The sequence below is a fragment of the Cynocephalus volans genome, chromosome 12 (assembly GCF_027409185.1).
Source record: "Cynocephalus volans isolate mCynVol1 chromosome 12, mCynVol1.pri, whole genome shotgun sequence".
Lineage (NCBI taxonomy): Eukaryota > Metazoa > Chordata > Mammalia > Dermoptera > Cynocephalidae > Cynocephalus > Cynocephalus volans.
The window spans coordinates 8198698-8225099 of record NC_084471.1 but is presented as its reverse complement, the minus strand read 5'-3'; the positions used below and the strand labels follow the sequence as shown (position 1 = coordinate 8225099).

General features: G+C 45.6%; 1 protein-coding gene across 4 annotated transcripts; it reads right to left on the bottom strand.

Moving 5' to 3' along the window:
- Window positions 1–161: 161 nt before the first annotated feature.
- On the bottom strand, window positions 162–26402 carry POLDIP3 (DNA polymerase delta interacting protein 3). Of its 4 annotated transcripts, none has more exons than XM_063076022.1 (9): window positions 26252–26402; window positions 13360–13750; window positions 12467–12553; window positions 11417–11512; window positions 9352–9531; window positions 8702–8779; window positions 5872–6001; window positions 3511–3577; window positions 162–2482 (listed from the first exon to the last, which is right to left on the bottom strand). In XM_063076022.1, exons 1-9 carry the CDS (start codon window positions 26308–26310, stop codon window positions 2305–2307), a joined length of 1266 nt encoding a protein of 421 aa, XP_062932092.1. In that variant the 5' UTR covers window positions 26311–26402; the 3' UTR covers window positions 162–2304. The 4 variants fall into 4 exon arrangements, with proteins under 4 accessions (XP_062932092.1, XP_062932093.1, XP_062932094.1 ...); XM_063076023.1 differs by having other exon boundaries at window positions 11420–11512; XM_063076024.1 differs by lacking the exon at window positions 11417–11512.

The following is a 26402-nucleotide window of genomic DNA, read 5'->3' as shown; positions in this document are numbered from 1 at the left end:
GTCCCACTAAGGCCACTTGGCACAAACTTTTAAGAAATGATAGCTCAGGCTGGTTGGTTAGCTCAGTTTGTTACAGTGCAGCCTTGTAACACCAAGGTCACAGGTTCTGATTCCCATACTGGCCAACCTCAAAAAAAAAAAAAAAAAGAAATGACAGCTCATAAGTAGGAATAACAAACATTTATTCAGAAATGGTAAGTAATACATAGTCACCTCCCTCAATGCCTCTTCCTCTCCTTCTGAACAAGAGACACAGATAAGTAATGTGGGGGAGGGGAGGTAGAGGAGGACACAAGGATTGACCCACCACATTCTCTTCCCTGTTTCCCAAGATGACATTGTGTAGAGCAGGGGTGGCAAATAAATCCTCTCCTCACCTCAATGTACCATATGGACATCCAGAGGATGAGGTCCAGATGGCCAGGTGGCTGCAGCTGGACTCAATAAACCTTTGTGATAACCAGAACACACCTGGCTTGGAAATAAGGGGGGAGGGGAGGGCAAAGCCACGCAGGCAGGATATTTACCATCCCTACTCTAAGCAGAGACCAAGCAGTGATGATTGTTCCCAGTACCCAAGAAATCAGTTCCTATTGCCTTCTGGTGCTCTCCTGGGCCAGGAAGAATAAAGTGTAGGAGGAATGTCTTCCAGCTGCTAAAGAGAAATCAGTATGTACCCATCCAAATGGGGTAAGAGAACAAAAGCAGCACTCTTTGAAGAACTGGAGAGCAGAGCACCAACTTGGGCAACCTTAGAGCTAGAGGACTGAGGTTGGGTTCTAATTTTGGGTCCTTCCTGCTTGACAGATTTAACTCTGTGGAAACATGAGCTTCTAGGTTTTTCTTCACTGGGCTAGCCTCAAGCAACTCTTGAGTGTCTTAGGTTCCTTTTAATCCCTAGGCTTGTGCCTTTCACAGCATTTGCTACTGATTTTGCAGACCTCCCAGAATCCTGCTCTCCAACTTGCTCCAGCTCTGCCACCCTGGATTCCCTTTACAGTCCCAAACAACCAGCTGGGGACTGCTGAATGACACCAGGAGCAATGCTGCCCTGTTATTCGGGGACTGCTCCTGGGTTCTATAGTTTTACCCCAACTTCCTGGACCATGTTGGGGAAATAGCCCACCAGCTTGCCTAGTAGGGCTGCCCCAATCCCTTGCCTGCCTCCTCACTCCCACCCTCCATCACCCCCGTTGTCACAGAAGGAAAGTATCTCTCTAGTCATAAATGGGTCATTCATGGTAGTGGGGACAGTGCCCTTTGGTGGCAGCTGAATATATGTCTTCTGGCATCCCTGACTATAGTCCACTGTAGACGACTGAGGCCAAAGGAAGAGCCAAGCGTAAGCCAACATTGCTCATTCAAATAACCCCCCCCCAACCCACAGTGTTACAGAATGGGAGGCAGAGCCTTTGAAAAGCCCAACTAGTAGAGAGCTGGCATTTGCACCAAAACTAGTGTGTGATAAGTGCCATGCTAGGTGAGGACTGGGAGGGCTAACAACGCAAACCCCTCCCAGCAGTGACACCCAGAAGACCAAGAGAAGTGGGTGGGGCATTCAGCACATCTCAAGGAAAAAGGGAAATGTGGACTTGGAATTTACTCTGGGTTGCCTGAGACAGCATGAGCCCTCCAATCCAAGAGCTAGGGGTATACTCTTCCTAGCAGAGAAGCAACATCACCCTGTCCTTGATGCTAGGCACACTCCAGACCTCTGGTCAGGCCTGGAGCCAACTGTGGTATGAGGACTAGAGGCCTGCCACCTGATTCCCCACCCAGGCCATATCCACTGGCCAACTGGGTGAGTGGCACAGCTCTCAAGCTGACCTGGCTCCCATTAGGATGACAGGGGTTTCCATTCTCTGCTTTGTTTGAAAAAGCTTAAAGAACAGAAAGGTAAGGCAACCTCTAAGCCCCTGGAAAAAGCAGTATCCTTCAAAGAGCTCCTGCCCTGCATCCCATGGGTCTACAAGAAAGCCACCTAGAGAATTTAGTGCACCATTTCCAGATAAGAAATCAGCTTGGGGCTGAGGTTGGGGAGGCACACTCTGAGAAACACAAACCTACCTTAGTGAGGAGGCAGAGGGGAGAAGAAACATACTACAGGAAATGTTAACATACAGAAGAGCACAGGGTGGAACACAACAAAGAAAGGCGGGTCCCATCCAGTGAGGAAGCTCTCCACCCCCAGTGACCCTTCCCACGCTCAGGGTCTCCAGTCCGATGAACCCACTGGTCACAAGCTTTGCCTTGGGAAACAGAGCCCCCCCTCTGCCCCTGCTTCTGGCTGCCTTGCTCCTCTGCTCAAAGTTTGATTTTGAATTCTGTGGGCTGTGTGGTCACAGAGGCCCCTGAGGACTTGAAGAGTGCCTTCAGGATGGTGTCAGGGTCCACTTCAGCAGGAGGGTTGGATGAGGAGACAGAATTTACCCTGCGAGGCAGCTCACTCTCCTTTTTCACTGAGGGGCTGTCACTCAGCCGCCTGTGGACAGCAGAGAAGAGGTAACATCCTCGTCAGTTTCCCTACATGAGGAGGGGCCACCTTCACTGAGTGCCTGCTATGAGCTGCACACTGAGCACAATCCTTTCCACACCCCTTTATCTCATTCCACCTGGTAGCAAATCTGTCATTTTTCTTATTTACTGATGAGAAAACTGAGAGGCAACCTTCTATGTTCTGGCATTTTAAGTTTAGGAAACACTGCATGTCCCTCCTGGAAGGTAGGTAACACACGTAAGTGTATTACACAATCTAAGAAGTCCTAAATTAAAAACATTGATTTAATTCTGTTTAGCTCAATGGTTCCCAAACTTAGGTCATAAAACCCTAAGACACATTTTTAGAACACAATTTATTCCTGGAAGACAGTTTCAGAAACTTGTGCAAATGACATAATTCATTACCCAGGGTTCAAATCCTAATCTCTCTAAATCTCACAGTCTGTTTCAGGCCTGTCCTGCACTATCCCACCCACATGCACAAGTCTAACCTCCTCCCTGGGTATTGGCCTTCTTACACAGAAAATGATGTCCTGCCAGATTTTATGCACCTCAGGCTCCAAAAAAGTCCTCAGTCCTGGGCCAGGCACGTATGCCAAGGTGTGTGTGACAAAATGAGGGTAGTGCCTGGCACTGTACCCATTGGAGTCAATCACAAGAAAGTGGAGTTTGTTTACTGGGGTGATGCACACACAGTTGTACCGACAGGCACATGAACGGCCTGCTCTCCACTCTCCTCTCAGATGTTTCTAAATTATAAGGCTGAGAACAAGGTCATGATGCTAACCCCTATAGGGTCAACCTCTGGAGAAATGACCAGACAAACCACTTTGTTCAATTTTAAGCACCCTAATTGACAAGTTGCTATCAGAACAGATGAAATGGAATGGAGTATGGAGGAAAGCTGTGATGCAGGTAATTTACACCTCAGAATAAAAAGAGATGACCATGCAGAGTAAACAAAAAGAAAAGCTCCGCCCCATCCCCAGCACCCCTGCCTTTGGAACTTACAGCAGGATGGGCTGGTCTGAGGTGATAACATTCCCATTCACGTGAAGGTTGCACTTCATTGGCTGTCCTGAAAAACCAAAGAAATAAAAGGCTCTGCCATGAGACCTCAGCTCCTCACACAAAAGGACAAGGGCTGCTATCTCCTTCACCGAGGGTCAGAACACCCCACCATTGGTAGCTCTGGCTCCACAGAAGGGGACGGGGCTGCCAGGTTTCAGCCAAGCCCAGACACTGAGAAAATCCCAGGGTGTGAGGAAACCTCAGCAATGACAGCACAGAGCAGCAAAGTAGCAACAAACCTTGCTTCATACAGGAGAGGATGTGTGTGGAAGTGAGGGTGAAACCAGTGTGAAGCCATCTACACTTGTTTATGAAGAAAGGAGTAGGGAAAATGTTTATGCTATGACATTCAGTGAAAAGAGGATTCATAAGTTTAAGTACAAGACTTCCGCTCTGTCCATGAAGGATTAACTGCTATAAGGACTGCACTCCCACTGTCTGTAAGATGTGTTCTGTATAATAGCAATAGCACAAAAAAAGGGGAAGAAGGAAAAGTGCTATAGAGGAATAACATTTCTATATCTTAATGGAATTGTTAGTATTGATCTGAAACAGATATGATAAATTACAACATATACTGTAAACCCTTGAGCAACCACTAAGAAAATGACTCAAACTCATTAAAGGAATTAAAATGATATGCTAGAAAATATTAATGTAATGCAAAAGAAAACTACAAAAGAGGAACAATAAGTAAAATGGCAGACAAAACCCAATGATCAATGATAACATTAAATGTGAATGGATTAAACAACCCAATCAAAAGGCAGAGACTGTCAGACTAGATTAAAAAAAAAGAAGACCCAACTATATGCTGTCTATAAGAGACACATTTTACATTCAAAGATACAAAAGGTTGAAAGTAAATGGATGGAAAAAGATATACTACTGAACAGCAACCCTAAGAAAGCTAAATTAACTATACTAATTTGAGACAAAATAGACTTCAAAACAAAAATGTTACTAGAGATAAAGTGGGAGATTTAAAATTAATCAAAGGGTCAATTCATCAGGAAAAAAACAATTACTAACATATATACAACTAAAAACAGTGCCTCAAATACACAAAGTAAAAACTAACAGAAGTGATAGTAGTAGTAGACAATTAAACAATATAGTTGAAGATTTCAACATTTCACTTTCAATAGTCAATAGAAAAATCAGGCAGAAGATCAACAATGAAACAGAAGACTTGAACAACACTATAAACCAACCAGACATAACAACATCTATAAAACACTTTACCCAACAACAGAATAATATATATTCTCCTTAAACATTCATGTAACAGAAGAAAATCTGGGAAATTTATGAATATATGGAAATTAAACAAAACCATCTTAAGTAACCAATGAGTCAAAGAAGAAATCACAAGAAAAATTACTTAAAGATGAATAAAAATGAAGACACAATATACCAAAACTTATAGAATGCAGTTAAAACAATGCTTAGAAGAAAATTTATAGCTGTAAATGCATATATTAAAAAAGAAAAGTGAAAAAAGCCTACAGAATAAGAAAATATTGGTAAATAATTTACCTGATAAGGGACTTAAATCAAGAATAAATAACTTTTACAACTCAATAATTTAAAATAACCCAATTAAAAAGTAGGCAAAGACTGACTAGACATTTCTCCAAAGAAGATACACAAAATAAAGAAGCTCAACATCATTACCCATCAGGGAAGTGCAAACCAGAACCCCACTGACTATGTTTTATTAGTCTCTGCTTCTCCACTTCTAGCACAGGGCCTTGGTCCATAGTAGGTACTCGATAAACACTGAAAGAACAAACGAGTGGAAAAGAAGAAGCATGGCAGACAGGGTTCCTCTCCACAGTCTACCCTTAGATGATTAATGTGAATCTGAATTCAATGAAATCAGTAGTTTATTCAGTAGGAGTAAAGCTCACCCAGGTGCCAACAATTAGTCAAGGCCTTTGAGGAACCTATGTCCTAGAAGAAAGAAGTCCAACATTTGGAAGGAGGCGGCTATGGCTCTTGGCTTCCCTGGCAAGACCTCTTGAGAGAGAACCATCCATGGAAAAATGATGTTTCCCTTCTTGCTGGACTTAAATTCAAGGGCTGAGTGAAAATCCAGGACCCTATGGAACCCCCAGCTCAGCACTACTCAGAGACTGAACATCCCTGCCTGTCCCTGGTGCACAGTAGGCCCCAGAGAGGTGATTGTACCAGGATGTCCTTCCACCCATCTCAGAAGAAGGCTTGCCCTGGAAGACCTGCTGCCTGACAGCAAGCTGAGAGAGGAGCAGGAGGGTAAGGGGGCTGCTTCTAACTTACCATCCAGACACCTGTTGTTATATTTCTTATATGCAGTGATGGCATCGTCCTTCTTCACAAAGACCACCTCCGCTACCCCAGGATGGACCAGCCGGGCCCGCTTGAGGGCTCCACACACACAAAAAAGCTCCTGCAAAGAAGAGTTGAGGGGAGAATTTCTGACTGCCTGACATTCACATACTCCGAGGGCTCTGGGGTAGCTGGTGGCTGCACTGTGACTAAATATGCCCTGTGCCCAAGATTTCAGGAAGACTCCACTTTGGGTGGTGTTCTTGAGAAACTCGCAGGCCTCAACAACACAGGACCAGATAAAGGACAACCCATGCTGGCAGTGAGAAATGAGTCTGGGCTTACAAGCCTTAGAGCACCTGTGAACTCCCAGCCAGTCAGTGCCAAAGTCCTCCCACCTCAATGCCCACCTCCTCAACAAAGATAACAGCTATGAAAGTTTTCTGAAAGCTCTGTCATGAGGATCAAAGTGTAGGCTCATCAAAGAAAGACAGTCGCTAATATGTCACCTGGGAATCTGTTAGAAATACAAATTCTGGAGTTTTACCTAGGGTGACCAACAGTCCTGATTTGGTTGCATTGAGAGGATTCCCAAGACATGACTTTGAGTGCTAAAACCAAAAGAGTCCCTGGCAAAATTGGGAGAGTTGGTCACTCTAAGTCAAACAGACCCAGTGTGATCCCTGGGGCTCTGCTTCCTATCAACTGTGTGATCTCCAGCAAGTTACTTAACTTCCCTGGGGCTGTTTCCTCTTCTGAAAATAAGGACCAGTCTTACCTACCTCTCAGGGTCATTGAAAAGCTCAACTGAGAAGGGCCAGCCCTTGGCTCACTTGGGAGAGTGTGGTGCTAATAACACCAAGACCATGGGTTCAGATCCCTTTACCAGTCTTTTAAAAAAAAGCTGGTTAGCTCACTTGGGAGAGCATGGTGCTGACAGCACCAAGTCAAGGGTTAAGATCCCCTTACTGGTCATCTTTTTTAAAAAAAAAAAAAGCTCAACTGAGATTTTTGTTTGTTTGTTTGTTTGTTTTGGCTTTTTGTGACCGGCCGCACCAGGCTTAGCCAGTGAGCGCCCCGGCCATCCTTATATAGGATCCGAACCCGCGGTGGGAGCACTGCTGCGCTCCCAGCACCGCACCCTCCCGAGTGCGCCACGAGGTCGGCCCTGAGATAATTTTTTTAATGCAGTGCTTTGTACACGTTATCATCATTAGCTCCAATGCCTTCCTCATTTTATAGACAAGGTGTCTGAGGCCAGAAAGGGAACAAACTGTGGAGACAAACAAGAGAGGCTGACTAGCACTCAAGCCATTTCTTCACCTGCAACTGGTTTTTCATAAGGTTGTGAGGGCAAAGAGAGTCTTCTGAAAAGGTCCTAAAAATAATTTGTTTTTAATGATAAAGGGGGAAAAAACCCAACATATGGAACTAAATACTAGGTGTAATCTCAGTTACTGATCAAGATCAAGGGTTCGGCTCCCCATAACGGCCAGCTGCCAAAAAAAAAAGACCATTAATTACAAACTGCCAAGCATATAGTAAGTGCTTAATAAATGATAGCTATTATTACTTGTGTAATCAGAAAAAGAATGCTTCAATTCTTTATAACTTGTCAAGTATAACACAAAGTAGTCTACAATTTCCATTCTTGTGCACTATTCAGTGCACTGTGCCTACTGAAGAAGGGACATGCTGGTGAGCCTGCTTAGTTCTCAAATCAGTCACACAGCACTTGTGTGTTTCACAATTAAGACTAGTAACAAATGCGGTGGCCAGTGTGGGCTGTTACAGAACCCAGGACTCAACTGCAGGGAGAGGCTGGAGTCTCTAGTTGTATTAACTTTGTGATCTGACAGTTCAACGAGTGCCTAGATTTCTAAACTAATGGCATTTTTGCCTGAGTGAAAATGAGGCTGAAAAGGAAGTCCTAGTTGCTTCACCAGGAACCTGACAGGTTTTGCCCATGACTGCCATGGGTGGGAAAGGATGGATCAGGAAAGCAATCCAGAGTGGTCAACCACCAGATATCACCCTTCCATCTCATTCCTTTTACCTTGGAATCCTTATGTGAACTCCTAAACTCCCAAAGAGGCAGGAAGTTCAAAAGACTCATGAAAAATACAAACCAATGAATGTAACAACACAGTGGGACTGAAGGATCCCATGTAGGACCCATTATAGCACAGAAATCCCCTGACCCTGAGACTCAGGCCACGCAGCAGGCCCTGGTTTACAAGTTGTGCAGAAGAGAGTGAGCACAGACAGCCTGACTACTCTCCTTTGAAAGACCTGCTCCCCACACTGGTTCCTGGCTGAAGAACTTTTACTTTAAGAGGATTCCCACCACCCTAACTGACAGAGCAGCTCACTGTGCCTACCTATGCAAACAATATGGCTTATGCTGACAGTTTATGCTGAACATTTGCTTTCCTTCTGGGAATCTAGAATTTTGGCACATGCTACGTGGAGAATGCCTAAGTGACTAGTCCCTATTAAAATCTCTGGGCACTGAGTCTTTAATGAGCTTCTCTGGTTGCACGTGTCGTCACTTGTTGCTGGGGGAATCAAGCACATCCACTGGGAGAGGACACTGGAAACTTGTACCTGGTTCCCCCCACTTTGTCCCATGAGTCTTTCCCCTTTGCTGATTTTGCTTTGAATCCTTTTGCTGTTAAAAAAAAAAAAAAAAAAAAAAATCTTTGCCCTGAGTACAACTCTATGCTGAGGCCCAGCAAATCTTCAAACCTGGGGGGGTCTTGGGGACCTCTGCCACAGAAGTGGTTTGAGATTTGAAGTTCTGGCAGGCTAAAGTACTTACAACGATGTCTTCCTCAGTGACTCGAGGGTGCAGGTTATTCACAGTCATCTTGGTGCCTTCCAAAGGGCTGAGGACAGGCTGCCACACAGAAAAGAGTGTTACCAAAAGTCAGAGAGCTGTCACGCACTCACACAGCAGAAATCACTCCAGGCACACCACCAGGAAGGCCCAGAGGAAACCCCCACGGTAGCCTGTCACAATTGGGCCCCGTGGATCTCAATGTCCATCACACCCCAATCACCCTATGCTAAAGGAACAGACCCTCTCATCATTCCCCACATATGTAGGCCTCAGGCTCCTGGGCCTTGGCTTGCAATGCTACTCATGCTTCAAGATCTACCCAGCTCAAACGGCACTTTCTCCTCATAGCCTCCCTGACTTCCTGAGTGGAATGAGATGCTCCTTCCTCAGTGCTCCCAGCAGCTCTCTCCTGGGAGAACCTCTACCATTATCACCAGACACAGCCATTTCTCTGGTGGTCTGTTGTCCCCACTAGCCTGCAAGCTCTTTGAGGGCAGGTCCCTGGGTCGTGGTTTGCTCATATGTAGAATGGAGGTGGTACGGGGGTGTTGTGAGGGCCCAGTGGGGAATATACAGCACACTGCCCACCCCACACAGGCTGACTCAACTTGTGGTCACCTCCACCTCACCTCAGCAGGTGGCAGCTCTTTGGGGGGTTCCTCCTTGTTCACTAGTGTCCGGGACATGTTGGTCAAGGCTTTTGTTCGAACAGAGGAGGGAAGAGCAGGAGCTGTATATACATCATTCTGAACCACTTTGGTGAGAGGGAGGGCCTTGGACATGGAGAGCTTGGAACTGCTGAGCCCAGCCTAAACAAAGAGGCAGAAAGGAATCTGAGAAGCCAGAGACCTGCACTCTTCTGAAGAACAGTGGCTGACAACTAGATGGATATATGAACCCTCGATGTCTCCCAGCTCCGCAAACCCATAAGCGGTCTGGAGCCAAAAAGGCTGCTGGCTGCCAGTGACATCCCACTGGTAAGGGGCGGGAGGGGAGAAAAACACACAACCCAAACATGTGTTCATGGAAGTCACTTTCCACAGTGTCGGAAGCTCTTGGCAGAAAGCATCCACACAGTCCTAACCTGGAAACTCACTCACCCCATTTAAACTTTCTAAAAACCCTACAATTTGGGGCTGGTTTGAAAGCCGAAAGCTTGAGGTGAAGTTCATTCCTAGATATGCTTCTAGCAAAATGGGCTGATCAGCTCCAGGCTGGCTGGGCATAGGAACCCACTCTTAAGACAACCCAGAACTCCCAGCTTTTTGGTCCCTGCTCTGGCCACGTACAGGCATCACATGTAGCCTGGCCTCATCAGCTCCAAGACTGTCAGGGACATTCTGGCTAATCTGGCACATGCAAACCACCAGAAACAATACCCCACCCCCAACTGGGGATGTAGTCCCTTGGATATATAAACTCCCTTGTACTAATATGTCTGAGGAAAGATGCACGAAGCATAAGTGGCAGGGGGTCTTGCTGATTTAGGGCAGTGTTACAGGCACTGACCCAAGGAGAAAGGAGGAATGCAGCAGCCAGAGGCAGACCAGAGCACAGGTCAGGATCAAGTCACCAGGCCTCTCAAAGTCTTGGGAGTGAGGGGATGCTCCCCATGCTGGATCCACATTCCTCAAGCCACTTTCTGAGTCTCAAGAGCCAGGACAGCTATGGTTACACAAGTGGCCCTGGGAGCCAGACTGTGTAGGCTCAACTCCCAGATCCACTACTCAAAACAGGCAGGGTGATGCTGAGCAGGTTTATTTAACTTCTCTGTGCCTGCTTCCTCATCCATAAGACAAGGGTAATAATAGCACCCATTTCACAAGGTGGGAAGGAGGGAGAGTCTTAAATCAGTCAATATACAGCATTTTTTCAATTAGTGCTATCAATTAGGGTTAGCCACTAACTGAGCCAGCTGATAGTCCCCTCAGCAGCAGAGCTGAGCAGTCTAATTCTCAGAAAGGCCAGGTCCCTTTGTAAAGAAACAAACTGGCACCATTCATCTTCACACACTACTTTAAGAGCTTAATTAGTAACCAGAAGACTGGTCCACACACTCAGGGTGGTAACCAAAATTGAGTCTTTGGACCTCTGAAGGCAAAACAAATGGGGATCTGGCCAGGTAACCCATTGGCCTGTCTGTAACTTGGCTGAATTCACTAAGCTGAGCAGTGCAGACCTCCCAGATGCTCCCAGACGCTGCTGTCTTTCCTTCTCCACACGACATCTAGGCACCCTGGCCTCGCAAGATTTCCCTGCATGCAGTCTGTACATGGTAGAGCCCATAGGTCAGGTGAGGTTTATTCTCGTTAATACCAACCAAGAGGATCCAGAATCCAAGAGTGGGTCCAGAGCTGCTGCTCATGGAGGCTTAGGAAGCATGCAAAATGTTCTGCCACAAAGAAAAATGGGATTCCCTCCTGTGGGATTACTGACATTTTCCCTGAAGTGTCTCAAACACAGCGACTGGGAGCTACAGCTCTGCGTTTCACTTGTTGTGGGACTTTGAGCAAATCACCAGACACCCCAGTCTCAGCATTTATAAAACCAATGGGTTGGACTAGTTCCAACTCTGAATATCTTATGGTCCAAACAAAAAAATATTTCTGCACTGAAAGGCCCTATTCTGAATAACCTCTCCCATCCACCAGATCAGACACAGAGTGAGTGTAAGAAAAACATAAAATGCCATACTACATGGTAGAGAAAGCTGCCTGAGGCTGCACACTTCATCTGTTTCGTAGGAATGGGAGCTGTAATATCATCGTCTTCATCCAGGTCATACAAATTCTGAGAATAAAGAAATAAAAAAGCCAAAGTGGCATGTAGGCCCTTAACAGACATCTGGAACAAGCACAATAGGGAGATGATTGATGGAGTGGGTGAGTGAGTGACAAAGGAGGAGCAGACAGGGGTAGAGGTGACTGGGAAGACTGGCCTGGGAGGCTGGGCTCAAGTTCTGAAGGGCTGACTCCCCGCCCACAGGGGCCCAGTGAGAATACTGCAACTTCCAAGTACATGAAAAGGACCTTTTTACAAGTAGGCAATACCTGTCGAAAATCCCTAAAATGTTTGTTTATATCTTTTGGCTTGAAAAGTCCATCCCAGGTAATCTAGCCTACAGAAATAAATCCAAATCCTAGAAAGAGCTTCATCTATAAAAACATTCATAGGAGAAGCATTTCTAACAATGAAAATGACAGAAAAATGGTTTAAATAAACTGGAATGTCAACTCAATAGATTATGCAGGTATTAAAAATGTTTACAGTGAATGTGAAATATTACAGGAAAATGCTTGAGTTACAATGTGAAAAAAGAAATACACAAAATTGGATAAGAATATAGGTACACATTAAATAAAAATGATACTTTAAAAAAAAAAAAGAAAAAATAACCAGGAAGGAATTATGGCAAAATTTCAACAGCAGTTGGCTTTCCAGAAAAGGAGCATGAGGGACTTTTTTGCAAATTTTCTATATAAAGCACATACAACTTTTAAAATAAAAAAATTGAGAGAATTTAATTTCCTCTGTGCTTTTTAAGCCTCCCTTCCCCCATTAAGAAGTGTCTTCTTAAAATTCATAAATTGCATAAAATCAAATGTAACTTCTCCTCCAACACTTTGAACTGGGAACCGCAGGCTGGGCTTCAGTCAAATCACCTAAGGAAGACTCATCAAAACACGAGCATGCATACTCAGTCACATATGTGTACATACACACACATACACACACACACTCTACCTGTTTGGCCTGGTGGTTATTAACAACGTTGATCCTCATTCCAGCAGGATGTGTATGAAGTGGTAGCATGGCCTTCTGCTGTGGAATCTAGAAACACTCAGTGGTCATAATTCATCCTACAGAGTCCACATGTGTTGTCTACGAGTAGGGGGTCACTGAACTTGATATATGGTGGGCATGCAGTTTTGGTCTTTGGTAAAAGGTACTAGAGTGCCTTGCCCCCTCTGCAAAGCAGGAAAGAGACAAGAAGAACTGTCATCCCGAAGACTATGCAGTAATGCACGTGTAGGCCTTAATGAACCTGGCTCAATGAACGTTTGCTGCTGCTGCTGTTCCTATTACCAAAGCTGCTATCAAGATTATATGATATTTTCTCCTTTCCCTTTGGGGTGGCAGCTTTTGAGGGTGGCCAGGGCACTGCACTGGGAGCCAGATTGGACTGGGCCCCTACCTTGGTCCTCTCACTGACTGGCTGTGTAGTGTTGGGCACAGTATTTCATATCTTTGAAACTCAGATTCTTCTTTTATAAAACTGGTGTAATAATCCTAGGGCTGGAGTGAGGAATAAGTAAGACCATTTATGTTAAGTGCCTGCCACACAGCAAGAGCTCAATAAATGTTTTGTCCTTTCTCCTCTCTTCCCTCTACCACGATCTCACTTGGAAAAGTCCATTTTTCTGTGGACCTCCCCTTTCTTTTACACAAAACAGATAATACCTTGCCTCCCTCATATGGTTATTTGGCTATAATGTACGTAAAAAGCCTTTGTAAGCAGCAAAGTGCTATACCAACAGTTGAGAGAACAGTATTTTTGCCGAAACATTCCTGGCCTCCTGCCCAAATGTACCTTTGTTACTAGCTTTCTGGGAATTTATGACAAAAGCCAGACTTACCTGAATGGTTTTGGTAAGCTTCAGAGCAGGAGTCACTGTCCCAATGGGTGAGCTTATGAACGCAGCAGGGGAACTCCTCTTCAAGCTGATTTTCTCCCGGGCATCAGCCACCTGGCGGGGCTTCTGGGGCACTGTGCTCTGCTGCTTGCGGGAGTTCAACATCTCTCTGGCATCCTGTACTTTCCCTTTAATCCGAAACCGGGCATCTTTCTGCAAAAGCTTCTCCCGGGCATCCTTGACTCCCAGTTTGAGCCGGGCATCTGAGAGGCCAATCTTCTGTCGGGCATCAAATCTCTGCTGGAAGGTGGCTGTGCGTGTTGGCTGGCTGAGAAGGCTCTGCTGGATCCCAACTCGAGATCGGACTCCTCCAACTCCTGGTCTGGCACTGAGCCTGCAAATACAAATTGCAATATTAAGTGGATCTGGTTGTCAACAGTATCCCGTGGAAGTAGAGCCATGGTAATACTGGAGACAGGGGAGGTCCTGGAGAAAACAGAAAGCTGCTCCCTGCCTGTGCCTGCATAAACCATTAAGTCTGCATAAAGTATAGACTTCTTTCCTGGTTTCATGGATTTTAACTTTGCATTATAAACAAAATTAAGAAGGAGGGCCTGACAATTTTTATTACTAGTTAAGACAGTTTTGCTACCTAGACCAGGTGTTTTGAGACAACATTATGGACAATAATGTCCAGACAATGCCAGTCAAATAAAATAAACTAATTCCCCCAAATATCATAGTCTTGCCCATCTGAAGAGCAAATTTAGTTTTCAAAGGTCTTCCACATCCACACTCTCAATCAGCCCTGTCAGCATGTCCAGAGGCACTTATTATGCCCATTTTACAGTGGGAGAAACAGGCTTGGAAAGATGAGATGATTAACAAAGAGGGCCTCTGCTGCAGGCAGACACCTCCTACTGGGCTGGGACCAAGAGACAACATGTGGATCTGGCTTAGAGCTTGAGGACTACCAGGTTGAAGATATAATACAAGAGTTGGTAAAAAAGAAAAATAAAATTACTCTGCAATAACAAAAATGTCAAATTCAGACTATTAGAATTGGAAATGAATTAAACTTCATTGAACAGGCCCCATTCTCTTTCTGGGGTTCCTCTGGTTTTCAGTGGCTTGAAAGAAAACAGAAGACCTTTCCAAGTACGATGCTGGAGGTCCTTCCTGGGGTGTCAGGCTTCTCCTGCCTCATCCCATCATCTTACCCCCCCTACAAGGCCTCTCTCCTCCAGCCACCATAAACAACCACTCCTGTGCAGGAGACCCTGCCAGGGGACTCCTATGTCAATGTCTCCTCTTTGGGAAACCCTCCCTGATTCCTCCAGGACAACCTTCCTTTGTGCCTATTATTACATCTGCTTGTTTCCTCCCTCTATCCTGAGCTGGGATGGGAGGGGGAAAAGGGACTCATTCTTTTTTCAGGGTCTAGTACCTCAGAAGTGGCACTGAGCTCTGGCTGAGCCTCAAAAACTCCTGTGGCGGGCTGGCCGGTTGGGTCAGCTGGTTAGAGTGTGGCCTTTTAACACCAAGGTCAAGGGTTTGGTTCCCCGCACTGGGAGCTGCCAAAAAAACCCACCGAACTCCTGTGGAGCTTTTTTTTTTTTACTGGCTGGCCACTACGGAGATCCAAACTCTCTCCCTTGACCCTGGTGTTTATAACCCCACACTCTAACCAACTGAATTAACTGGCCAGGCCTGGAGCTTCTTAAATATACAACTGTCCAGATCCCACTCAAGAGATACTAAATCGAAATCTGGGGAAGGCCTGGATATCTGCATTTTGAACTCTATAGGTGATTCTGGAGAAGAGCCATGTTGAGAATCTCTGACCTAGAGTTAGAAGGTGAAACTGCTAAATAAACAAGTTCCTGTATGTTTCCCACCTCACTGCCTGAGCCTCCTAGGAGGCAACCTTCTCACTGGGCAAGTCACCAGGATCTGCTTACTGCCTCATTCTTCCTCAAGTGGCTGAAGTGAGACTGCCACCAGTTTCTCTGCTAATAAATATTAGAACTACACCCAAAGGTGAGTCTACCTGGTACCAATAAAGGCAAACCTGGACCTTCATCTCATTATCTTTCAAATGATGGAAAAATACCTACTGCCTCCAATATGCCAGAGCCAGACCTAAGACAGTAATATACACTGAATTTTTGTTTGTAGACATCCCCCCACCCCCACCCCCACCCCATTCTTAGGTTGAAACCTAATCCCGGGCCTTTGGGAGGCAATTAGGTCATGAGGGTGGAGGCTTCATACATGGGATTAGTGCCCATATAAAAGATGCATCAGAAAGCTCCCTGACATCACCATGTGAGGGCACAGCAAAAAGACAGTCTACAACCAGGCCCTCACCAGATGCAGGCCCTCACCAGATGCAGGCCCTCACCAGACATGGAATCTGGTAGTGCCTTGATCTTGGACTTCTCAGCCTCCAGAACCATGAGAAATAAACTTCTGATGTTTATAAGCACCCAGTTTTTAGTATTTTGTTACAGCAGCCCAAACGGACTAAGACAGGCAGTGATGCACAGTACCATTTTTCTCTTTGGAAAATGGCAAATTACTTTAAGATTTAAATACTTTCCAGTAGGTTCATACAAGAACTGGGTGGAAGTGAGGGTTTCTAGAGGGGTCATTTACAGACTCATCAGATTAGGTTTAAAGTGGAGGGGGCTGCTTGTCCATCCTGCCCTACTTTCTCATGTGAAGACTCTGGGAGATGGAGGCACTAAAGAAAGCAGAGCAGAAAACATGGGGTTCAGGGAAGCCAGCACTCACAACCAGGGAGAGGAAATGGCTGTGTGGCAGTCCTCCCCTGGACTGGGCTACCCCAGGCTTCGTGGTCCAGAGCCTGCAAAGCCCTGGGCAATGGTGGGGTTCTGCTTTGTGGTAACCCCAGAAACCCACAGGTACACTAAGGGGCCCCTGGCAGAAATGGAGGGAACAAAACGACCTCCATAAAAAAGCCCTACCCCCAGGAGCAGTTGGCAGGTAGCATGCCCCCACTGGCTTAAAAAAAAAAAAATGCTTTAACATCTCACATCTGCTGATGATGTCCATCAAAGAAAAGAAACAGGCTACTGGCTCGGAGGAGGAGCTGCTACTGAAGTCCTACTCAAGAAATTGGGAAAAGGGATTTTTGTTGTTGTTGTTGTTTTTTAAAGACGACCAGTGAGGGGATCCTAACCGTTGGCTTGGTGTTGTCAGCACCACGCTCAGCCAGTGAGCAAACCGGCCATCCCTATGTAGGATCCGAACCTGTGGCCTTGGTGTTATCAGCACCGCACTCTCCCGAGTGAGCCATGGGCCGGCCCTGTAAAAGGGTTTTGATCAACATTTACCACCCAGATCCAGATAAAGCCAGGGTTAGTAGAAAGCACGCCAGACAAAACTGTTCACTAACTGCATACCCCTCCAAAAGCCACAGGCATTGGGCCAAGCAATCAAGTTACCAAAAGGAATGCAGTGAAGTACAGGCCTCCAGGTACTCTAAACCAAGGGCTTGTCTATAGATACCGAAATAATCACACTTCTACTCTCGAAGAGGAAGGTACAAAGTCTATGGGCACACTGCAAGCAACTGGACACCAGAGGCCTGTTGGAAGGCTTAGAGGTGGCCCAGAGTGTCTGGGAAGAGTTACTAGTCTAAGAGTGTTCTAGATGGACGGAATGTGGAAAAGCCCACTACAGCCCACAGCTTGCAGTTTCTTTGCTCCCCGCTGCGGCTCTGGCAGGCAGCTGAGGAGGTGTCTAGCTTTCCTCACTTCCCCACACTCAAGAGCATTCTTTCTCTGCTCCCACATCACTTCTGGCAAAGCTGCTTCCTGTGGTCCCCAGTTGGAGGCTCCACTTTGGAGCATTCAAGCACTGACAAAGCTTCCATTAAGGCACTTACCATGCTGCATCACAATGATTTGTTTACAAGCCTAAGTCTCCCACAGGACTAAGAACTGCTTAGCAGCACATCCTGCATCAGGACAATGACAAGGGCTTACAATCTCTGGGGTTAACTGTGATCACCTCCATTTTACAGAAGAGGAAAGGAATCACAGAGCTAGTGGCATGGCTGGGACTGGATTCCCAGGTCCACCCACTCCACAGCCCATACTCTCTCCACTGTAACGCGGTCCAAGCTTCCCTCCTTCCTACTCCAAGCCCCAGGGGAGATAAGACAGGAGAAATTATAGCTATCCTTGAAGGGCTTCTCCTGGAGAAACCAGCCTTCACAGACTAGCCTGGTGCTCTGCTAGGATCTGGGCTTCCAAACACCCTTCCCAGCTAAGAGGGAAGCAACGTAGCTAGGGCACAGGGCCACCCTGGCACAGATCCTTTGAGCGGGACCCACAAGGATCTTAGCAGCTCAGAGGAGGGCTCAGATCCTGATTTTCCTGCAGGAGCTTCAGGAAAGGCCTCCTGGAATAGAGAGGAACTGGTCTCCAACTAAGAGAGAACATTACAAATGGAACCAGGCTGCATAAGCAACCATAAAATTAAAAGACTTCATTAACGTCACCCACCACACAGTGGGAACCAGACACAGCCCAATCCAAACCTGATCCTTTCCCCAAAATTTCCTATCTTCTTCTGTCTTTCCCAAATTCCACCTCCTCCCATCATCAGGGCACCCCTCATTACCAAAGGGTTCCTGATATTTATAACTAAAGGAGGTGGGACCACCTCATCATGTGATACTCCATGATTTTAGAATACCATAAAACTGGGCAAATCTAGGACCCCACAGCATCAATTTTGCTTTTAAGAAGTTAAGTTACCCAATCTCACTAATCATTCAAGCAATAAAACATATTAACAAAAAAAAAAAAGGAAAAAAAGACAACCGATCTGTAGTGGATTGAATTATGTCCCCCAAAAATTCATTGAAGCTCGCATTGTGTCCCTCAAGTTTTATGTATTAGAAACTTAGTCCCCACTGTGACTGTTAAGAGGGTGGGAAATCATTATGGTAATTGGAAGGTGGAGCCTTGAAGAGGTGATTGGATTGTAGGACCACGCAGTAGTGAGTGGATTAAAAATGGTCAGGGACATGGTTCTGAGGGCTTTAAAAGAAGAAGAGAGTCTGTCTTTCTCTCTCTGCTTCCACCATCGTTCAATGTGAGAACCCTAGGTCACTGTCGCCACCACCAGATGGACTTTGGACTTCTCAGCCTCAGAAACTGTAAACAATTTCGTTTTTTCTTTATAAATTACCCAGTTCCAAGTATTCTGTTATAGCAACACAAAATGGACTAATACACAATCAAAAGTAATTATTTCAAATAACTAAAACAATGAGATTTTTGAAAACAAGTTTCATATCCCTGAACACAGAATGGAAAAAGGGGCAGTCTCAAAAGTTTTTCAGTTCACTCCAATTCTGCATGAAAAAAATCTTCGTATAAGGAGGAGGGGAGGTAGGATTGTGCAACTTTAACTTATTCCTATTTCCTAACAGTTTCTCTTCTCTGATAATAGGTAATAGCTATTTGAAGTGTCATAATGAGAATTCTGAGGAAATTTCCATACTCCACAGGAGTCTATGGTTGATAAGCAATGTCTGCCATGGCCATGTAAGAGGCAACTAGCTACTGGGGTTATGAAAAGCTTTACAAAGAATATGATCAATGAAAGTTTATTGTCCACATTTTGTAAATGAGGAAACTGAGATTCAAGGAGATTAACTATCCTAAGAAAAAAGAGCTGGATTTGAACTTCACTATATCTAGTTAAAGCACCAATAAATTAAGCATGAGTCAAAAATAAAGTCCAGAACTTTAAGACATAAAGAAAGGAAAACAAATATAAAAGAAATAATCTTCCCTATTGTTAGTGTCTGTTATTTTAGTTCCAATACACTATTAAAACTTTCAAAAAAAATTTTTTAAAAAGGTTAAGGAAGCATGAGTACTATCCCCAGGTTGAAGAAAATCTTAGAACTTCAGTCAAGCCCAGGGACACAGAGCATACATACTCTTTAGGTACCAGAGGGTGAGCACACACACCGAGGACCCATATGCCATAATGCCTGTCTGGCAGGTAAGATCACCAAGATGCCTTGCGCTGGCATTTTTATCTATCCAAAGAGCATGAAAGGTACATTTGGGGGAGGGAGGTGAAGGTAGCTGTGGTGTAGGAGCTAGCTACTTCCCTTCAATCCGATGCACTCAGTTCCCTAGTTACACCAGTTCTTTCAACTCCTTTTATGAACAGCTTTAGGGGGCTTCAGTGTTCTGGCTTTTTATAATCACAGCTCCTCTTCCTGCATGAAAAGACAGCTATTCGTCCCAGCAGGCAGCAGTACTAGTTATAAGGCAGGTATTAGTCATCAGGAATTTTTCAAATAAACACTCCTGCTAGGGGTAGGTCTCTAAAACACAGACTCAGTTATGCTACCCTCCTGCTCCAAGAACTGCTGAGAGCTCCCTAACAAAGCCTAACCCCTCAGGGGAGCCTCCGGTCTGGCCCCAACTTCTGCCTGGCTTCCACTCCTGCCTGCAGCCTCATTCCCTACTGCAGGGACTCCTAATGTTCCCAAAACACATCCTGCTTCGGTAGAGTGCGGTGCTGATAACACCAAGGCCATGGGTTCGAATCCTATATAGGGATGGCCGGTTTGCTCACTGGCTGAGCGTGGTGCTGCCAAAACACATCCTGCACTTTCGTCCTCAGTAAATATTTGGGAGGGGAAAGTTTTGCGTGTAAGTCTCTAAGCTGCCCTGCCACCATTATACTCAAAACACGGCAACTCTGCAACTGCTTCCAAGCCTTCACCAGGTGTTCATTCCACAGGGTCCTGGGAAAAGTGCTGCGGGCAGGTAAGAAGGCATGCCTCACTGGACCCTCAACTCTCTTCCTCATACCCCGACAGGAACCTGGCAGACATGTGATGATCAGGGAGTGTCTGTAGGGGCTAGGAATACCTCACCATCCTGGCTCCATCTGTGGAAGGCAGGGCCGTAGCCAGCTCTGGACCGATTTCCAGTCCAAAAGATTCAGGCCCATAAAGGGGGGCCCTGGATGATTATAAAGTGGACTTTAATCTGTGGGGGTTTCTGGGTTAGAGTATGTGTGCTGAGGTCATTTTTATAGGGAGAAAACAGTTTAGTTCGAACTATTACTGAGGATCAACTCTGAATTAGGTGCTTTAGACACACAAAGAGAAATAAGACACGGGGCCGGCCCGTGGCTCACTCGGGAGAGTGTGGTGCTGATAACACCAAGGCCACGGGTTCGGATCCCATATAAGGATGGCCGGTTAGCTCACTGGCTGAGCATGCTGCTGACAATACCAAGTCAAGTGTTAAGATCCCTTTACCGGTCATCTTCTTAAAAAAAAAAAAAAAGAAAAAAAAAATAAGACACTAAGACATCATCCTCTTACCCAAGAGTCTTGTGCAGATGTTTCGCTTTAAAACATAATTCTTCCCCTCCAAGTTATATAGAAACTCATTTCCTCCTTTTTGTGTTTAGGTCTGCATTTCCTTTATCTTACTCTGACAAGGAAACTGTAGTAGGGAACCCTGAGCATTTTCTGATTATTGGACCTACCCCTTCTGCTAGAGAAACTGTTTTAGAAATTTTATGCTCGGCTGTCTTAATCGCAAACTCTGGCTTGCCTGTTTCCTGCACCCACCTGTATCCATGCGCTAATAGGAGATAAGCCTCACACCACCCTAAGGTCTGGATACAAATTAGGCTCCAGAGCTAACCAATGAATTGTGTCCCATAATCAGCCAATATAAATTAGCAGGACTGCATCCCTCATTTACATAGGAAGACCTGAATGGAAACTTGGGCAGAAAGTCAGGGTGGGAATTTTGGCTATATAAGACTGCCTATTTCTTTTCTTCGGGGAGACACTGATCTAGGAGTCTTCACTCCCCAGTGTTATCCTTGCTTGCAAGCGATAAAGCGCTGTAATATCAAAAAGAGCTGTAACACCAAAAAGAGCTGTCAACTATTAAAAGAGCTACAAAACCAATGTTGGTCTTGGATTCCTCTGTGTGAGCGCCTCACAACAGAAACAAGCAATGAGGGGCCGGCCCGTGGCTCACTCGGGAGAGTGTGGTGCTGATAACACCAAGGCCACAGGTTCAGATCCTATATAGGGATGGCTGGTTAGCTGCACTGGCTGAGTGTGGTGCTGACAACACCAAGCCAAGGGTTAAGATCCCCTTACCGGTCATCTTTAAGAAAAAAAAAAAAGAAAGAAAGAAACAAGCAGTGAGTACCAGGATGAGAGCCCTGGCCTGAACTGAAAAGTTCACTGTCCTACTCCCCCATGGCTCCAGTGACTCCCCAGATGCGGCATCTGGCCCAGAGCTGCTCAACTCCAGCACACTCAAGGCTGCCACCTTTAACTTGTTGTAGAGAGTAGACAGGCAGCTATCCTCTGAGGGGATACTAATTTAATCAGTGATACTTTCATATCTAAAGGAAGAAATTAACATGAGTGATGTAATGGATTGAATTATGTCCCCTCGTGTATTAGTCTGTTTTTGTTGCTTGTAATAAATGTTTGCAACTGGATAATTTATAAATAAAAATGAAATTTATTGCTTACAGTTTCTGAGGCTGTGAAGTCCAAAGTCCATCTGGTGGTGCCTACAGTGACCCAGGGATTTCACATTGCAAGATGGTAGAAACAGAGAGAGCAGAGGGAGGAAGACAGACTCTCTTCTTTTAAAACCCTCAGAACCACACCCCTGACCACCATTTTTAATCTATTCACTACCTCATGGTCCTACAGTCTAATCACCTTTTCTAGGCTCCACCTTTCAATTACCATAATAGGATTCTCCACCCTCTTAACAGTCACAGTGGGGACTAAGTTTCTAATACATAAAACGTGGGGAATACAATTCTGCCATGAGCCGTCCTGCTATAGGGAACGGCATGGGAGGCTGAGGAGTGCTACCCCTTGTTCTGCAGGCTACAAGGGGGTCCCATGTGTGTGGCATGGCTCCATGGAAGTTCTTGTTTGTTCACCTTTGGTTGCTTGACAAGCCTTCCCAGAATTAAATAGTCTAACCTTTTGGCTTAGTATGGCTTTAGGAAATTCCCTGGAGTTTCTCAAAGGACATATTAATAATACATCAAAATTAATTGGTTTATTTAAAAAGGCATTGTCAGTACTAAAGGTGTTTTTGATGCATGTTCCCAGCATGGGTTGGCTCCATTTAATTTTGTTATTAATCTTTCTTGTTAGTGATATGTGCATTAACCCACTGTGGCTGTGGTCATGCTCTTGTACGTGTGGAATGAAGTTATTATGTTGGATTTCTATCCACATTCCCCAGGGAGATGGTGGGTCTGAGTGCAGTGGTGCTTACAACTAATTGATCATCAATCAGTTACAGATTTCTTTGTTTCTCCCCCCTCCCACAGTTTCACTTGACTTACCAAGAACATGTTCTTTCCTTAGTAAAAATAAGAATGATACTGTGCATTTTTGTTAGTTTGAGTAGGATCATTTAACTTTTCACTTTGTCCCCTGTGCTGTTCCCGGAGTCTACTGGCAGAGAAATAAAAGGTATAAACATTGTGATTTTGATTATAAATTAAAATGATCAATATAGGGTATAAGTAATATTACATTGTTAAACTTAACTAATCAATGTTATTAAAATTAAGAGTAGTACGCATAAGTAAGATTAAAAAAGGGTTAAATTGTAAGTTAAGAAGTTTAAGAATTATAGTTTAAACTAAAAGTCTGGCGCTCTTTAATGCCAAGCATGCTGCTGTTGTATAGTTTCCTGGCCACAAGCCGCAGGCTTTGGGGTGAACTATTGATGCATGAGAGGGTGCTTTTATCACAGCATGAGTGCTTTGGAACATTCTGATTTTTCTTTTTTTATAGAGATAAAATAATAAATGTTTTGATTAAAAGATAAACCATCATGTAAAAGGTTAAGTAAAAAATATAAAAAAGCAAGATCATGTGGTCCTTGCCCACACTTTCACTAGACATCTGTGGTCCATCTCTTTCTTTCCTCGCCGAGACCACACCACCTATTGAGGTCCAACAAATCCTGCGGAGCTGGTCTCCAGCACAATTTAAGCTTCAATGAGTTTTGCGGGAACATAATTCAATTGGACTTCCCAGCCTCAGAAACTATAAGAAATAAATTTCATTTTCTTTATAAATTACCCAGTTCCGTGTATTTTGTTATAAGCAACAGAAATGGACTAATACAGGGGGGCAGGCCTGCACTGCAGCTGGTGCCCAGTGCTGTCCTGGGCAGACTCATCCATGGATCTTTCACAACTGAAGTCACTAGAGATGAGCTGTGTGTGGGCAAGGACATCTTATTATGGTCTGGACAAAGTATCACTTAACCCCCCCATTAATTTCCCCATTAATCAAGGAATCTTTTGATGATTAATGGGGGCCAAGGTAACAATAATGGCCTTTTGTCTTGAGTTACAAGGCGTGAAGAACACAAAACAGAATCGCTGCTCTACAGAACAAGCACATTCCACAAATGTGATACTCAGGATCACAGGAAACAAAATGACCAGACAAATGGGGAAGGAAGTTATTTACACTTCCACAGGCTCTTTTGCTACTTCCATTAAGATGAGGAAAGAAGCTTTCTGAGACAGTCAAAGGTTTTTCCTAAACCATTAAGCACAAAGTTCTTCCTGGAATATCAATGCAACATTAAAACCAAAGTTCCCAGTATGGAGATTTCTTCTATGAACCACGTAAAACAGAATCTATTATAGGAAATGACATTTGTTCACTGAAATTCATTCAGACATTCACATATCTTGACAAGGACCCTCGATCTAGTTTCTCTCTTTGCTGTCTGTGCAAGTGAAATAAAAATGGAATTTCCAGAAGATTTAACCCAAACACAACAAAACTGCACTCCGGTTGCTTCTACACTGATCTCTCTGCCTGCACTCTTTGCCCCCATCCAATCCTCACATAAGAGCAAAGTAATCTTCTCACACTGAAAATTGGATCATGTTACTTCTTTAAAAGCCTTTGGTAAAGATAACGACAAAAGCTAACATCTATTGACTTGGTAGTTATCAGGCACTTTTCAAAGCACTTTAGGTATACTGACTCTCTCAGTCCTGACAATAACCTAAGGAAGGAGATATTACCCACATTAATAAGGAAAGAAAGGCGCAGAATGGTTAAATAACTTGCATAAGATCACATGAAAAGTGGAAGAAGCAGGGAAATTAAGCCTGGCGGTCTGATTCTAGAGCCCCAATGCTTACCAATTATGTCCCCAGGGCTTTTTGGCTTTCTACTCTTTTAAGGAAAGGTCCATGATAATTACCATCATCTACTACAAAGTACAAACTTTAAAACAGAAGTTCTCACATCTAATTCTCTCAATGACCTATCAGGAACCACCACAATTACAAGTGAAGAAACTGCCTAGCTCAGAAGACTCCTGGCCAGAGAGGCAAAGAACCCAACAGTAGCACCTGCCAGGAACCAGGTCTGCGTGGCTGCACAGCCCCCATTCTTCCGTGGATCCACACCTCCCCCTCCCCGCTCCATCCACTGCCCAACACAAGACCTTGCACACATCAATGCCAAAAAAAGTACAGACTGAAAAGACAGGACAGACTGCCTGAAGTCAGGCCCTGAGGACAGTAATCTCAGAGAGAGCATGACCAGGGACTACCGGAAGAACCTATGAAACCTGCACCGATCTAGAAGTGGCCAGAGAACCTAGCACCAATTCCGCATCAGTCACAAGAGGGAAGACCTAGGAGAGAACTACTCCCAGACAACAGCTGAGGAGAAAAATACTAACTGCCTGCCTGCTATGAACCAGAAACCAGGTGAAGTGGTGGCTGGTGGATTATGTGGTAGTGGTGGCAGTTGTAGCGGTGGGGGTGGGGGATTCATTTCGGACAGCAAGAGAAAAAAAATCTATTTTCTAGCCACAGGCATACAGAAGGTGTTAATAAACATCTGCTGAGTGAATGAAGGTGTCGGAGAAAACAGTATCCAGTATCTTTACTGCCTGGGGTTAGTGTGAGTTGGAAATCAGTCAAGTTCTCATTTCTTCATACAGAGAAATCAGCTCACAAAAGCTGGAAATGACTAATAACATTTAAGGGTGTACAAGTTTGGGGCACATAATTGCAAAGCACCTCCAGGAGAGTCGGGGGCTACATCCCGCAGGACCCAGCCAACCCCCAGCCCGTCCCACCTGTTTTTCTGCCCATGCCTGAGGCCAACTCAGCTCTCCGTGGCCTCGGGCAAGTCACTCCACCTCTCCCAGCCTGTTTCCCGTTTGTGAACTGGGCAGACAGAGCACACGTGAAAAGAGTAAACAAGGCAGTGTGTGTAGAAAGCGCTCCTAAAACTTCAGACGCCGCAGAGGGAGGTGAGTGTGCACAGAGGCAGCTTGCAGAGGCGAACGGGAGCGGGATTCGGGTTTGAGTCTCAGCTTCGGCAGTGTCTCAACAAGTCACTTGCCCCGTAAACTTCAGTTGTCTTAACTCTGAGATGGGTGGATATGAGGAAGCGCGGACACCACCGGGGAGCGGGGCCCAAAGGCCTGTCTTCAGCGGGAGGGACCGCGCCACGAAGACCCCCCGGGACACGGGGCCCCAGTGGACAGCCCCTCCCCTCCCCCAACAAGCTGCGCACCCCGTCCCCCACCGCAGTGCCACCGGCCTCCCCCGACCCACGGGAGCCACGGCGCTTCCAACCAGTGGGCGGGCGGGTGGCCAGGCCCGCGGTGGCGGCGACGGTGGCGGCGACCGGGCCAATGAGGAGCGCGGCTGCGACAGGGGGCGGGAGCAAACGGCCCTCCGCCTCACGCCCCGGCCGCTCCCTCCTCCGCCCCGAGCCCCGCTAGGCCGCGGACCCTGAACCCTGAAAGGAGAAAAGGGCGCTCACCTTCCCTTCGCCGCCGCCCAGCGTTTCCGGATGAGCTCGTCCAGGGAGATGTCCGCCATCTTGCGCAGCCGAAAGAGTCGAGAGCCGCTTAGACTGGCCTTAGCCGCGAGCCCGCCCCTTCACCCCCGACGGAGCGACAAGCAACTTCCGG

Bases quoted from the DNA above. Each gene is read 5' to 3' on its own strand.
- POLDIP3 (XM_063076022.1), bottom strand. From the start codon at position 26,310: ATGGCGGACATCTCCCTGGACGAGCTCATCCGGAAACGCTGGGCGGCG. The intron at 13,751-26,251 runs GTGAGCGCCCTT...TTGTATTTGCAG, and splicing joins TGGGCGGCGGCGAAGGGAAG to GCTCAGTGCCAGACCAGGAG. The intron at 3,578-5,871 runs GTAAGTTAGAAG...TTGGTTTTTCAG, and splicing joins TAACAACAGGTGTCTGGATG to GACAGCCAATGAAGTGCAAC.